Source organism: Phyllostomus discolor, chromosome 1 (genome assembly GCF_004126475.2).
Source record: "Phyllostomus discolor isolate MPI-MPIP mPhyDis1 chromosome 1, mPhyDis1.pri.v3, whole genome shotgun sequence".
NCBI classification, from domain to species: domain Eukaryota; kingdom Metazoa; phylum Chordata; class Mammalia; order Chiroptera; family Phyllostomidae; genus Phyllostomus; species Phyllostomus discolor.
This window is the reverse complement of record NC_040903.2, coordinates 163593226-163609437: the sequence shown is the minus strand read 5'-3', so window position 1 is coordinate 163609437 and position 16212 is coordinate 163593226. Positions and strand designations below refer to the sequence as shown.

The 16212-nt window shown below is 37.9% G+C and overlaps 1 protein-coding gene across 2 annotated transcripts in view; it reads right to left on the bottom strand.

Annotated features, from left to right (window-relative positions):
• Positions 1 to 16212, bottom strand: part of MAPK6 (mitogen-activated protein kinase 6) — a 40859-nt gene that overhangs the window by 16389 nt on the left and 8258 nt on the right. For both annotated transcript variants that reach the window (XM_028507520.2, XM_028507521.2), the window contains exons 2-3: positions 2710 to 3895; positions 1170 to 1314 (exon numbers count right to left, since the gene is read on the bottom strand). In XM_028507520.2, coding sequence (XP_028363321.1) covers positions 1170 to 1314; positions 2710 to 3264 — 700 coding nt within the window. In that variant the 5' untranslated portion in view covers positions 3265 to 3895. The remainder of the gene's footprint in view (positions 1 to 1169; positions 1315 to 2709; positions 3896 to 16212) is intronic.

The following is a 16212-nucleotide window of genomic DNA, read 5'->3' as shown; positions in this document are numbered from 1 at the left end:
AATCACCATTACCTTACTTCAATAAAACTATCTTCAGTACCTTACTACTTCTAAGTTTTTCAAATGGAAACTCCTCTGCCTACTTTCTAAGTGTTCTGGCCCATCTTAACCAGATATAAGTAGCTTCATTATTTTTGATACCTTGCTTTCATCAAACTTTTCTAATTCATAAGTATACCAGGCTCATGCTCTTATTTACACAGATACCCTTAAAGAGATACTACTTTTTTCTCTTTTCACCTCTCTCTTCACTATTCCTATGTAGTGAAAAATCCTGACTCCTTCATGTCTTCTGTTCCAGCTATCACAGATGTAGCTTCTCTAAGTTTGCAACTCTTATAGGCTATATTAGGTAATCTTATACAGACTCATACTTTGCTGTATGATATAGGTTGGTGTTTTTCATGGATTATTCACTTCTTCCCCTTTTGACTAAATTCCCTCTCTTATACTTCCGACTCCCTCACAGCACTAAACTCAGCAAAAAATTACTTGCATGTTTTTTTCTGAAAGGTCAGAGTAGTCAAACAACAGGAAATGGCAGCTCAAGCAACAGAGATGACTGGGCATGGCAGACAAAGAAGGAATTACTAGGTTTTTAATGATAGCTAAAAAGTTTCACCAGGAAGTGACAAAAACTGACAGCACAAGACAAACTCACTTACATACCATTTAACAGAGATTACCAAGTATTATGGAGCAATGAAATATAAAATTATGTTTAACAAATAATATGTAGCCCTGGCTGGCGTAGCTCAGTGGATTGAGTGCCAGCCTGCAAACCAAAGGTTGCTGATTCGATTCCTAATCAGGGCACATGCCTGGGATTTGGGGCCAGGTACCCAGTGGGAGGCTCAAGAGAAACAACCCCACATTGATATTTGTTTCCCTCTCTTTCTCCCTCCCTTCCCTCTTTCTAAAAGTAAATAAATAAATAAATCTTTTAAAAAAGAATATATATAAAAGAACACTAGAATTCTGACTAAATTTCCTGAGTGAACAATTCAGTGAATATGTAAATAAGTTTCCTCAATTTTTTTAAATATTAAAAACACCATTTTACATTTTAATATTCTAGACTATAATAAATTGTTATAAATCTTTCTTCATAGATATATGCAAAATTATTTCTCTTGGGAATTTTTCCCCATATATTTTAAATTTCTAACCTGCAAAGAGGGTTTTACCAGTCAGCATTTCAGCAAAGATGCAGCCTGCAGCCCACATGTCAATGGCTTTAGTATAATTATTGGGAGAAAGTAAAAGGCGTGGAGATCTGTACCATTTAGTAACCAATCCTTCAGAAAGATGACCCTGCAAAAGAAACAAAGACATACTTTAATTTTTTACTATAGCTGAAGAACAGCACATAAAACTTGATTTATTAAAGAATCCTTGATCTACAAAAAAACCCACGAAAACACATAATTGTTAAATCTTAAAACAATACTGTCGAGTTCTATGCCTATTTTCAAGTCTCTTGCAATGCTGAGGTTAAACTCCCCCTGGGGTATATCATCTATAAGACGATGCTCACATCATCTTATGATGCTTACCAAAATATACTATAATTCTAGGTCATACATTCGAAACATGTTTCAGAACAGGAGCCATTTTTCACTGTAAGTCTTGTTAATTAAGGAGCAGGTATGCTTCAAATCAATGAAAGGTAAGAAAGGGCACCAGAGGTGCTCCTTATAAACCAACACCAACCACGTTACTCACAACCCAGGGGACCAGGCTCTACTACACAACCCATTTGTAATCAACTTTACTACTTTACGTTATAAAGCATTTGACAAAAAGTTATACATATATTGTCTTATTTCATCCTCAAAAGAACCCTGAGAAATTGTGATGGTAGATATTAATTCCATCTGCAGGGGCAATAATAGAGAGATAAGGAATCTGCCTAAAAGTCATATAGCTCAGATGGATGTAGAAATGGAATTCAATTTTAGATAGTGTAACTCTGGTTCAGTTGTTCAGGGTTCTCCCCACAATACTTCATGGTTGCCCATAAGGAGGGTGTGGTCATCCATTTCATTTTAATACTCAATTTCTATGTTATTGGGTTTTTTTTTAATAAGTTATACTTAACATGAGCTGATAAATGAATAAAAAGATTTTAGACACGTGCTATGGCAGCCAAACAAGCAGGACTCCGAGGGGTACTTTATAACCAAAGCAGCTCCACTTTTATATTTTAAACATCAGAGTCCTGTACATCATTTCATTTGAAAACTAAAAGACCAGGGTTTGACTTGGAAAATATTAACTTCTTGTACAAAAGCAAGTTACCTAAGGCAAAGCTACTGTGAATTCTTTGGCTAGTATTACTGCCTATTTTATAAAATCAAAGAAATAAAAGACCTAAAATTTGAAATAGCATCTTCTCTTACCTTTAGGTAAGACTACACTTTTGCCCTAAATACAGAAGAATGTATTTTACTTTTAAATAAGGGAGAATTTCAATTATAATAAATAACCATACATTTTTAGGAATTTGTATTTAATTAGAAACCAACTCAATTTTCATTTCAAACACAGGAGATTGTGAATGAAAGATCTCTATCAGAAGAAAAGGTACTGTGTAAAGTTTAATACAACTAACTAGAAACTCTGCCACCAATATGTAAAGGAAATACAAAAGTACCTATTTCTAATGATGTACAAGTAAAGGTCTGTCTCAGCTGGCTTTCCACATACCTTATGGGAATAATGGGGATCCATGATCCGCGCAAGACCAAAGTCACCTATCTTCAGCACCAAGTCTTCAGTGTTAATGAAAAGATTAGCTGGTTTGAGATCTCTGTGCAGTACGTTTGCAGAGTGAATATATTTGAGCCCACGTAGCAGCTGATACATGAAAAGCCGGGCATGCTCCTCCAGTAAAGGGCCCTGCTCTAGCACATTAGCCAAGTCTGTCTCCATATACTCCTGAACAATGTAAACACTGTTCTGTTCGGTAAGAGAGCCCACATCATCTGTTAACTGGCTTCCACTAGGACCAAGAATTTCAAACACTTTCACAATGTTATCATGGTCAAGTCTTCTAATAATTTTGATTTCACGTAGAGCATGTTTGACACTCTGGGGATCAGTAAGGACAATTTTCTTGATGGCTACTCTTTTGTCACAGTCATTGTCTACAGCAGAAAAAACCAAGCCATTGCCTCCACAACCCAATGGTTTTAAGTCCATATACCTAGAGCCCAGATCAAAACCATGAATGTTCATGAGACTTTCAAATTTCTCTGCCATTTTGAAACTCTTACTATTGCCTTTTCCTTTCCAATTGTTGAACTTGTGTAAACAAGGAAGAAAACTGGCATCAAAAGGAAAGATCTTTCAAAAAGGGAGAAGAAAAATAATTTTGCTTCCACAGCAAGATGGTTTCTTGATGTTCATTGCATATGCCAACCAGGCCCGTTGAGTTCCCCTTAGATTTAAAGCTCAAAAAGCTCTCCTCATATTGAGAATTAAATAGATTGCAGTACTCATAGTTCAAGAAAGGGGCAGCAACTCTGCAGACATCTAAAGAAAACACTCGAGAAACTCAAACGGAATGAAATGACATACTATGCACTCAGATTTACTGTGCTAAACGATTTAACATTTAACAAAATGTGAATAAATATGCACACAACAGGCTTCTATGAACATTCTCCTCACAGTGCAGATACATTCAGTGTTGGACTGGTCCTGAGCAGCATCGTTCTAAGGTGCCAGTAAGCACTATTTCTGTTTTGCTTCTTTTCTTCCTTTGTTGCTGTATATTTCAACAGGAAGCCCTGGCAGCTGTTGGTTAACAGATGTCTTTTGTTAGTGATCAGGTGGCTCCAGCTCACCACAATCACAGTCAAAACTACCGTCCATCTTACTCTGATACAACCTAGGGGATAAGAAAAAAGGAAAATAGTTAACATTGCAGGAAATGCTCTTTTCTTCAACTCTGTAAATGACATGAATTGGGCATTTAGCTATAAGCTACTACTGGTACATTCAACTTATTTTATAGTCACTAAACGTTAAGATTACCTTTAATCAGAAATAGCTATCTGTGTTGTAAGTAATTCCCATGTGTTGGCTCAGACTCCAGATCTCACCACACTAGGTTCTTTGTAATATTTAGGCTCATTAGGTTGTATTAATTCTTAAAAGCCAGTAAGTAAAGGAAGGGAAGTTCAGAATATTTTTACAGAATTCTTCAGAATTTTTTGATGGTTAAAACATTAGTAACATAAAAGAATAAACAGTCCATTTGACTTGCAATTTCCCTTCAAGGAGCACTTCCTACTGAAATCCTTGACAACATACAAAATGCTCACTTTTCTTGTAGTAGCAAAATATTAAAGACAGCCAAACTTTCAACAATAGAATACAGAAAAATTCATTTAGTGGACTACTATATAATAAAAAACTGAATAAAGATGGTTGAAATCACTAAATATACACTAAATTTAAAAAAGTAAATTGCAGATGGAAATGTGCATGCTGAAACCAGTTATATCAGGTTCATAAAAACGCAAAATAATGTTATTTTATGGTTGCATACATATAACCCAAAGTATAAAAAACATACATGAGATTGACTAACAAATTCATAGTAATTTTCTTGAAGAATAAGGGAAGGGATTATGATCAGAATAGTATCACACAGGATGCTTAAAAATATATCTCTAATGTATTATTTCTTCTTGAAAAACTGAAGTATGACAAATTATTAGAATCTTATAGAGCTGAGTGGTATGTATGTGAAGAGCTCATATTATAGTGGGGGGGAAAATAGGTTGACAAGCAAAAACACACAGATGTACAGATGTCAGAGGCAGTAAGTGGTGTGGGAAAAATAAAGAAAGGGAGCAGGGGGTTGGTTAGGGAATGCCTCTTTGGTGGTATTGCAACAAAACTCTACAGTAGGAAGTTCAGGAGTGGATGGGCCTCAGGGATGTTATGTAGGAGTAACTGTTCCAGACAGAGGGACTAGCACTGAAGGTGAGTATGCATCCCAGAGAAACAGCTAGGAGGCCAAGGTAGTAGCTCATTTAAATGTATATGCAAGTAATACAGCCTAACCCCTAAATGGAAAAGCTTCCTGTTGCTGACTTTTGATCTAAAAAGGTGATACAGATGCAGAATTCCTTTATTCAAAGGGCCAATCATTTAAAGGCAATGAGAACTTCAATCACCTTCAGCTGTGGCATAAGAGAACCACTGAGACTCTCAAACATATCAGCTGTTTCACAGCAGGAAAGCTTTCGTATAATTCTACAGGGAAGCTGGCTTAATTTCCCACCTGCTTCATATTCCTACACACTTCACATGTGGAAATACAATATTCTAAAAAACATAATATGGTAAGAGCACTTGCCTCAATCTGAACAAATCTTCAATTTTGAGAAATCAACAAACATGAAAAATTACTGTGTAAAAGAGAAACTGATGATACTAATAACTCAGAGACTAAGTAGATAAACGATCCTGATGGCAGCAACTTTATTTAACAAAAATTAGTATTTACTATCCCTGAGATCTTTTAACAAATATGGGCGCTTCTTGTATCTGCTTAATATTGTGAAGGACAGCAATAGTATAATAGCTTTCTTTGTTTTACTATGACAGAGATGGTTTCCTCCGAAAGTTTTTGTGGGCTTTTCAGAAATCACACTTAAAAAAAGCAGACTCCTAAAAATTCTGTAGCTTGTCAGTCTATTGGTAGTAAAGCACTGAAAAGCTAAAGTTTGCAAATAAACTTTTGACTTTAAAAAAATACTTCAGATTTGTAAAGGGCTTTAATTAATACTGTATGCCCCCTGTCAAATTTCCTATTTGTATACATGTTGACAGTTTTTATTTTCTACCAAATATCCTAGAAAAGCAGAATTTTTCAAAAGCTACAGTAGTTTGAAATTTTATTTCTAGTTTCCACCTGAAATAGGGTGATTATTCACACCTGCTTTCCTGCCCTAATGTAGACAATTCCTTAAAGCTCAGTTGAGTTTTTCTGATAAATATACCTTTTTAAGTCAATTCTATAAACTTGACGTAAGAACAATAAAATCTCTAAGTACTCTCTTAAGTTTCTACTTCACTAATAGAGCAATCATAGTCAAGCACAAATAACGCTTTGTCAAAAATGACACCAATATTATCTGACAGAATAGCACTATAGTAGGAACTGCAGCCAGATTAGAGAGAGGCATGAGAATGAGATCTTTCTCAAGAACCCCTCCCCATCCATATCTGCCCCCTTTAAATTTTTGCGAGACGAAGAAACATCACAGACTGGAAACAAGTAAAAGGGTGAAAATGCCTTTTTAGAAATCTCAATGACTGATCAGCACTTATAAGGGCAGAGAGTGGGTAAAACTTCATCTTTAGGGGAAGGTAGGAGACTGTGTCTATGCTGAGAATTGCCGAGTCCTCATTATATCAATAGATTCAGACGATGACTATACTGAAAGTCTTCAACAGACTTCAGAAATATGAGACCATTCTAAAGAGAGATCGTAACATTTATCAACAAAACTGTAATTCCACTAGACAGTGAGGTCTGTGCCAATCAAAAAAGTTGGGGAAAAAAGAAGCCATTATTGACAATAACTGCTTTCCCAGTGATCTGCCTCATTATTCCCTGAATAGTATTCTTCAAAGTCTTTCAATATCCATTAGACCAAAAGCTACTGGAGCACCTTTTCATCCGAGAGCTTAGAAAGTAAGCCCACCTTAATTAGTTAAGTTGGAGGTAATGTTATACTTCTGCACGATAAAGTAGGTCCAGCAAATGTTTCAAATTTAGTCACACTCCATTCAGCAAGTATTTGCTAATTACATATTATGTACCTGTCAATATAATGTACTAGAAACCAGAGATAAAATGGTAAGTAAAAATAAACTTGAGCCCTGCCCTCATGGAGTTTACAGTATGGTTGGAGACAAACAATAAAGTAACACAGCAAAAAGGGGAATGCAAAGGGAATAGTGGTACGGTACCAAGGGGTGGTACAGGATGCTATGAAAGCCCACACACTGGGGGAGCTGACCTAATTAGGGAAGTCAGGATGTGTGTGTGCCTTTAAGAGTCAAAAAAAAAAAAAAAAAGCAGAAGCCTCCCATGCTCACTTAGTGACCATGAAAACAGCTTCCTCCTTATCCTTATCACACCTTGACCCTTACAGCAGTTACCGGTATATTCCAATTCCTGATCTCTCCAACCACCTCCATCTTTCACATCAATCATGGAGCTCCTTGGCATCACTAAAGCAAGCAGGTACAACTCTACTCCACCAGCAAATTACTGGTCAGAGCATCCTCCATCCACATCAATAACCTCTAGAAATGTCCTATTTATACCATTTTCACCACCATCTTTCATGTTTAACTTCATAAAGCAAAGTTCAAGCTCAAGAAAGATCTGAGGTTACATATTCCTTTTGCACTTTCCACACACTTCAAGGGAAGAAAAGGAACACTAAGATAGCACAGTAACTTAAAATTTTAAAAATGGCCCTTCTTAGCATCCTTCCAATTTCTCTACTGCCAAATGTTATCCATTACTACTAACCTAGTGCCAATACTGTGCTGCTTAGAGAGAGATCATTAATTAAGCTTTAATTAGGTCAACGCTGCTTTGTTTTTAACAATTTGATGAATACAAAGTACAGAGAATGGTTTATAAGAATGCAGCTGGCTTTGTGCTCTACCAGTGGTCTTCTTTCAGTGATCCACCATAACATGGAGGTAAAAGCTCTTTGTGTAGCCCAGGCTGGGCAGCAACTTTCTACATTTATGAGACAGTTCCCTGAAACTGCATTAGACACAACTGTCTCTTCAAGCATTCCTTTCTTCTGTAAATTTACTCCTGCTTTCTTGTAATTTAGCCCAGCCCCCAGACCAAGAGAAACACAGGTATTCTGAGTCAACCCTAAGTGTATGAAATAAAGTTATAAAATGCAAATGAAAAAATATAATATAGAATAACTTCACTCTGCCCCATCACCCCCATTCTATATAAAATGGGTTTTCTTTCCTTTCTTATCCAGTTACAACTTGGCCTGTGTCATAAGGGAGCCTGGATGTGCAAAGCAAGTTTAAGATGAGGGCCTTAAACATAAAGGTTACTTTTCTGGTCTCTCTTCCATTTTCCACTCTGCAGCTTCTCAGGTTAAATGCTGATGAGGGTCATCTGGCCTGATCACACTTGCTGACAGGTCTCCCCCTCCTCTCTCCTCAACAGCTCTTGCCTATTTTGCTCTTCTCCAGGGTCAAGTGAGTAATTTGAGTTAACTGGAATCCAGCCAGCCTCACATCTCAGCCAAAACCCAGCTGCTACTGGAGAGAAGGGAAAGGTTTAGCTCTACTTATAGTCACTCAGGGCTGCCTCCTAACCCTGGCACAGAGAGGTGTTGTTATAGGAAATTCACCCTTCCCTAAAATCACATCTCAGGCTCTCATTAAAACTACTAAGTTACTAGGGCACAGAAAGCCAAAAGCTACAGCTTAACTGTCTGCTCATATGTATTCTTGACAATGCCCTGGCTGCTAATGTAGAATAGTCAGTCCTAGGAGTTATCAGGAACCTGTCTCAGGATTTGGACTTCAAAGAGGCCTAGAGTGCAAATAAATTAGTGTCAGTGAACGATCTTAGGAACCTGGAGTGGGAGGGAAGACCTTAAATTAAAACACCAAAACCCAACAGGCTTTGCCTGCTACCAGGAACTACTAACTACTGCTAGTTACAGAAACTTTCAAAATCAAAAACAGATGATTACAAGGCTGCACGGTATCCAAATTTTCAAAACTTCTCTTCCATTTCCAACCTCCATGCTTAAATTGTCTGAGTCTTTGCCAAAATCCATTTTAATTTGCCTTTCTTCAAAAAGCCATTATAAAGTAAATGTCACTGTGTTTATTTTGATGCTCATACCTAGTTTCCATTTACTCTAGGATATCCATACTGGAATTATCAGTACTTCACAGACCAGATAAACAGGATAGTCAAAGCATTTCTACAGACCCTTCCAATTCTAAAAATCGATGATCTATGAAAGCACAGTACAAGTCTTTTATTTCACAGATTTTTGTTCCCAAGCAATTATGATGATATACCCAGAACAGCAGAAATGTGACTGAAGCCATTCTAAACTGAATAAACAAACAATCCCTTCTACAAATTTATGGCTAGGAATTTAAAAACAATTATAATAACCCTTCATCTCCTCTCTGATCTACTTCCTACTCAAGCCTTCATTTCTGACTCCTCTCCTAACGTTAAGGAAACATTGGAGCAAATATACATGCAGGAGACATGTAGACAGCCTCCTTCTTCAAGTACCTTTGGATATCTGAGGATTCCAACAAACAAAAATTAGTAGAAATTTCTGTAGCAGTCAGGATAGGTTAGTAACAAATAACCCCTCAGTGACTTATTAAGTCTTGCTCATGCCAACGAGCCCCACAAAGCTGTCATCCAGAATGTCAAAGTAGCCACCATCAATTCTACCATTGCAACTCAATGTGCCCCAAAGGAAAGATGGAAATATATCACTGGTGCCGAAAACTTACATCCAAAAATAATACATTTCACTTGTATTCACATTTTATTCACCTCTGATCACACAGTAACACCTACTTCAAGGAGAAGGGAAATGCAATCCCACCATGGCCCCAAAGCAGAGAGAACCAAGATGCTTTGAACAACTTTGAGTAAAACATCTTTCATTCTTCCATCCATCCGTTACATTTTTACTCAAAAAAACTGTATTAAGGCCCGGACTGGTGTGGCACAACTGCTTGGGCAACATCACACACAGTGAAGGGTCATAGGTTTGACTCACTGTCAGGGCACATACCTGGGTTGTGGGTTTGATCCCCTATCAGGGCACCTACAAGAAGCAACTGATGTTTCTCACATCGATGTCTCTTTCCCTCTTTCTCCCTCCAAACCCCTCTTTCTAAAAATAAATGTGAAAAAAAAAACACCTTATTAAGTGCTTACCAAATGTCAGGCCTTGTTTTAGGCATTAAGGTAGAGCAGGAGCTGATCAGAAAATAAAACAAAAACCTAACCTCACTGACTGTGCCCTGCTAGAGCACTGTAGTAGATTCTTCCCTGTCCTACTAACATTTCTTTCTCCTCTTTTTTCTAATAGCATTTTCTTTTTCTTGTCTTGGCCATCTTCCCCAATCTAATTTAATTTAATCCCTATTCTTCAGATCCTCTACTCTTTATTTTCCAGGGCACCATGACCTTCCCCTTTGCTGAATAAAATAAAAAATTTTATTTTTAATATATTTTATTGATTATGTTATTACAGTTGTCCCATTTCCCCCACTCTTTTCTCCTCTGCCCTGCAATCCCCTCCCACCCACATCCCACCTGTTAGTTCATGTCCACGGGTTGTACATAAAAATTCTTTGGCGTCTCTATTTCCCATACTATTCTTAACTGCCCTGTCTATTTTGTACCTACCATTTATTCTTCTTATTCCCTGTACCTTTTCCCCATCCTCCCTCCTCCCCGTCCTCACTGATAACCCTCCATGTGATGTCCATTTCTGTGATTCTGTTCCTGTTCTGGGTGTTTGCTTTGTTTTTATTTTATTTTATTTTTTAGGTTCAGTTGTTGATAGTTGTGAGTTTGTTGTCATTTTACTGTTCAAGGTTTGATCTTCTTTTTCTTAGATAAATCCCCTTAACATTTCATACAGTAAGGGCTTGGTGAGGATGAACTCCTTTAACTTGACCTTATCTGGGAAGCACTTTGTCCTTCCATTCTAAATGATAGGTTTATTGGATAGAGCAATCTTGGATGTAGGTCCTGTCTTTCATGACTTCAAATACTTCCTTCTAGCCTCTCCTTGCCTGCAAGGTTTCTTTTGAGAAATCAGCTGATAGTCTCATGGGAACTCCTTTGTATGTAACTGTCTCCTTTTCTCTTGCTGCTTTTAAGATTCTCTCTTTATCTTTAATCTTGGGTAATGTAATTATGATGTGCCTTGATGTGTGCCTCCTTGGGTCCAACTTCTCTGGGACTCTCTGAGCTTCCTGGACTTCCTGGAAGTTTATTTCCTTTGCTACATTGGGGAAGTTCTCCTTTACTTTTTTAAAAATACGTTTTCCATTTCTTGCTCTTCCTCTTCTCCTTCTGGCACCTCTATGATTCAGATGTTGGAACATTTAAAGTTGTCCCAGAAGTTCTAAAGCCTCTCCTCATTTTTTTTTGAATTCTTATTTCTTCATTCTGTTCTGTTTGAATGTTTCTTTCTTTCTTCTGCTCCAAACTGTTGATTTGAGTCCTGGTTTCGTTCCCTTCACTGTTGGTTCCTGGTACATTTCTCTTCCATTTCACTTTTCATAGCCTTCACTTTTTCCTCCATCTTGCGACCATACTCAGACATTTCTGTGAGCATCCTGATTACCAGTGTTTTGAACACTGCATCTGTTAAGTTGGCTCTCTCTTTGTCGCTTAGTTCTATTATTGGAGCTTTGATCTGTTCTTTCATTAGGGCCTTATTTTCTTTTTCTCGGTGCACCTGTTATGTTGTAAGGAGTGGAGGCTTAGTTATTCACCAGGGTGGGGCAACCCATATCGCTGTGGCATGGCATTATATGTGGGGGAGGGGTCAGAGAGGGGATAATGCTGTTTGCTCAGCTCTGGCGAGTTTTCAGTCACTTCCCCTGCTACCCACAATCAAATTAGTCCCTTCTGGTGCTGATTTCCAGGTGGGTGGGTCTGTGTATGTTCTAGGACCCCAGGACCTCTCCAACAAACTCTCCTATGAGGCTGGGAGTTTCCCCTACCACCGAAGCAACCCCCATAGGTTTTTACAGCCAGAGGTTATGAGGCTTTATTTCCCGTGCCAGAACCCTGGGTTGCTCAGTCTGTTTTGTACCCCAGTTGTTCCTCCTAGTTACCCACACACAAATGTAGGACCACTCAGTCCGCCAGCCACTACCCTGCCTGTTCTGGTCTGCCAGCAGCCACCCAGGCCTCCAGCCACTGCCTTGCCCCGAGTCCTGTCCCCTTGACTGCTCATCTCCACCCCTCCTACAGTCTGGGTGAATGTTTCTTTTTTAATTTCCTGGTCATTGAACTTCCATACAGTTCGGTTTTCTGGCAGTTCTGGTTATTTTTTGTTTTTAAATTATTCATTGTCCTTCTTTTGGTTGTGTGAGGAGGTAAAGTGTATCCACTTATGCCTCCATTTTGGCTGAAGTCCTATAGCACTATTTTAAAATAAAAGGTTTGGGAGTAAGTATTGAGTAGTTTTACTGATATTTTCTGAGCATAGTACCTGGTACTTAGAAGGCAACTTAACTGTACTGAATGGCCCTGGCCAGGTGGCTCAGTTGGTTGGAACATCATCCCTTGCACCAAAAAGGTTATGGGTTTGATCCCTGGTTGGAACGCACACAAGAGGCAACTAATCAATGTTTCTCTCTTACATTGATGGTTTCTCTCTTTCTCTCTCTCTGAAAGCAATAGATATATCCTCAGGTGAGGATTAGAAAAAAAAAGCCTGTCCTGAATGAATTAGTATATAAAGTATATGCTCTTTGATAGTAGGAATTTTCAGAAAAGATAACCTCTACCCACAACTTTTTTAGAATCTGATCACATTCTGACCTACCATGGGGAAACATCAGTGATGACCCCTAGATATGGTACTTTCTTTTTTAGGCATTCCCCCAGGAGCTATACCCTATGGCAGGGGTGTCAAACTCATTTTCACTGGGGGCCACATCAGCCTAGTGGTTGCCTGCAAAGGGCCAAATGTAATTTTAGGACTGTATAAATATAACTACTCCTTAGCTAGGGGCAAGGAACTTGGCACTGCTGCCAGGTAGAAACAAGGTGCCAGGCCAGATAAAACAAGGTGGAGCCGGATTCAGCCCTCGGGCCTTGTGTTTGCCACTTGTGCCCTACAGTGAACACATAAGTCTGTCTGCCAACACATGCAAAAGCAACTGATTTCAACCCACTCAGACTGGGAAAAAAATAAAACCCCCACACACTTCAGTTTGTTATAGCCCGTTTTGTTTTGTTGAGGTAATGGGAAGGAACTGTGCCACTGAAACAGTGTCCTATACAACCAGAAAGTAAAATTCTATAAAAAGTCCTATCAGTTCATATAATACATAGGTATCATAAAGATACACAAGACCTTGAATTACTGATTTTACTCTTTTTCAGTGCATCTTAGCAGGGTCTACAGCATCTAGCACCACAGCTTTCCAGACTGCATATCAAATACAACTGCTGTCATTTTTCATCTAACCCTGTTGAGGGTCTGAAGGGAGGCTACACTGTACAAGACCATGCAAAACATTTTTGGACTCTGATCAAATGGAGAGAACCACATGATTGGTTGCAGAGTTCCCAATTCTAAAAAGTGATTTCAAAATGGCATATAGCTTTTCTGGAATATCTTTCCTCCTTTGTTTCTCATTTTCTCCAGATCTGAACAAAGCTTAAAAAAAGAGAGAGAGAAAGAGAGTGTAAGTTTACCATCAGATTCACACTACAGTGCATCACTTTGAAAAATTCCTATCTGATTTTACTAAGCTCGTATTAAAAGAAAAAAACACAAGTCAAAAAGATCTAACATCTAGCCCTGGCTGTTGTGGCTCAGTCAATTGAGTGCCAGCCTTTGAACCAAAAGATTGCCAGTTTGATTCCCAGTCAGGGCACATGCCTGGGTTGTGAGCCAGGTCCCCAGTTGGGGTCGTGTCAAAAGCAATCAATGGATGTCTCTCTCACAATCGATGTTTCTCTCTTCCTGCTTTCCTGTCTCTAAAAATAAATTAAAAATCTAAAAAAAAAAAAAAAAAAAAAAAGGATCTGACATCTAACCAGGATCCGTGACTAATCAGTTAATCAGTTGGCAATCAAAGCATTTCACATTCCTAGGTCTCAGTTTCTCATCAGGTAAATGATGTAGCTAAACTATATGATTTCTATAGTCTTTTCCAGCTCTGAAATTTTATAGTTTTAAAGAAAGGCTCAGGATTTCCATTTCTAATTAGAATGCTGAAAGATGAAAGACATCATTACTCTTGCCCTATAAACCATGACAAGATGGATAAGCTACAAAATCAGTTTTTTTAAAAAACCATCAAAAAGCTAAGGATGCAAAGAAATCTAAATAAATTCCAGAAAATGCCAAGTCCTTCATAAGAGAAGAGACCATGGCTGTTCTCATTCCTGGCAAATTGTTAAAAACAAACAAACAAATGAACAAAAAACAGAAATTTTCCACTAACAGGATTAAGAAGAAACCAACCAAATTTATAACCAACTTTTAATGGCTACATGTGGATTCAGATAACAGATTACAATTCAGAGGAGGTCCAGTTACAAGCCCCACCTGCCAACTCTTCCCTGTGAGTCTTCAATGAGTGCACAAGTCTAAGGCCAAGTCAAGGAAGTTGAGAGAATCTCATGAAGTATATGGGCCACCACCAGGTCCAAGGCAGCTACCCTCTAAAGGTGGGGACAAAAACAGAAAGCATGAGATAAGCCCCTCTGAGGCATTCTGAATGTAAAGCAAAGAAATACAGCAAAAACATGAGGTAAAGAAAAACTGAGGTGGGACTGGAAAACAAAGGAAACGTCCAAGTACTCCAAAGAGCTGGAAGCTAAGGCTGAAAAGCAGAAAGCCCCAAGGTTCAGAAAATTAATAGGGCAGAAGCATATGAAGAAATAATGGGCAGCCCTGGCTGGTGTGGCTCAGTGGACTGAGTGCCAGCCTGTGAACTGAAAGGTCACTGGTTTGATTCCCCATTTAATGTTTACTAATATTCACTAGAAGTATTGAAAGCCAGAAGAGAATAGAACATTATCTTTGAAGCACCAAAAAGAAAAGAGAAACTAAATCAATCCATAATTCTATATCTAAGGAAATCTATTTCAAAACTGAGGATAAATTAAAGACATTTTCAAAGACACAAAAGCAGAAAGAATTTGTCCGCAGCAGACTTACATTACAAGAAATGCTAAAAGAATTTCTTTAGGCTGAAGGAAAATGACATCCATTGGTATTCAGAAAGGAACAAAATCCCAAACAACAAAGGGTAAATTACTGAAAACTATTAAAAGTCTTAAAAAATCTACCCACATGTTTAAATATCTCTAAGAGACTGTTGTTTAAAGCCAAAAATAATGTATCACGGATTTACAGCACACGTGTTGATACAAGTAAAATATAAGACAAAATAAAAGAGGGCAAACTGAATCATGCAATTGTAAAGTTTACAGTATTGGTGAAGTAACTTTAGTATTTAAAACAAACTATAATTAATGAAAGGCTCGTGGGTCATCTTTAAACACTTCTCTTTTCTGATCATTATGTTTACTAATAACATATCCATCAATGAGGAGTAAAGGAAGAGAGAGAAAACTAAACCAATTTTAAGTAATGATTTATTTTGCCATGCAGTTTTTATGTACTTTTACATCAATAATAATAAAACTACTAAACATTTAAATATCACAGGTTCATTGGCAATTCCAAAGGAAATGGTAATTAACCATGTGAAGCAGGATAGATATACATATTTTTTTAAGGTTTGATTTATTTATTTTTAGAGAGAAGGGAAGGGAGAGAGAGAGTGAGAGGGTAGGAGTCATGCACCCCCTATAGGGGGCCGGGCCTGCCACCCAGGCATGTGCCCTGACTGGGAATCAACCTGCGAACCTGTGGTTTACAGGCCGGCACTCAATCGACTGTGCCACACCAGCCAGGAGGATACATGTACATATTTTAATTGAAATAATTTCAAGGGGTTCTACTTTCTGCTTTAAAAGTATACAGTTTGAAGATATTAAAAAAATTATGTTATGGAATATGGCCCCAAAATTCTAACTTGAAGATATAAAGAACATATTTAGTTCATAGCTATAACACATTATGAACAATTATAAAAGCAATTAATTTTTAAACATATTTGTTTATATTATAAAGAAAGCCATAGTACTGAACAATAAAATTTTTTTTAAAGATTTTATTTATTTTTAGAGAGAGGAGAAGGGAGGGAGAAAGAGAGGGAGAGAAACATCAATATGTGGTTGCCTCTTGTGTGCCCCCTACCAGGGACCTGACCCACAACCCAGGCATGTACCCTAACTGGGAATCAAACCAGCAACCATTTGGTTTGCAGGCTGGCACTCAATCCATTGAGCCACATCAGCTAAGACTGAACAATAAA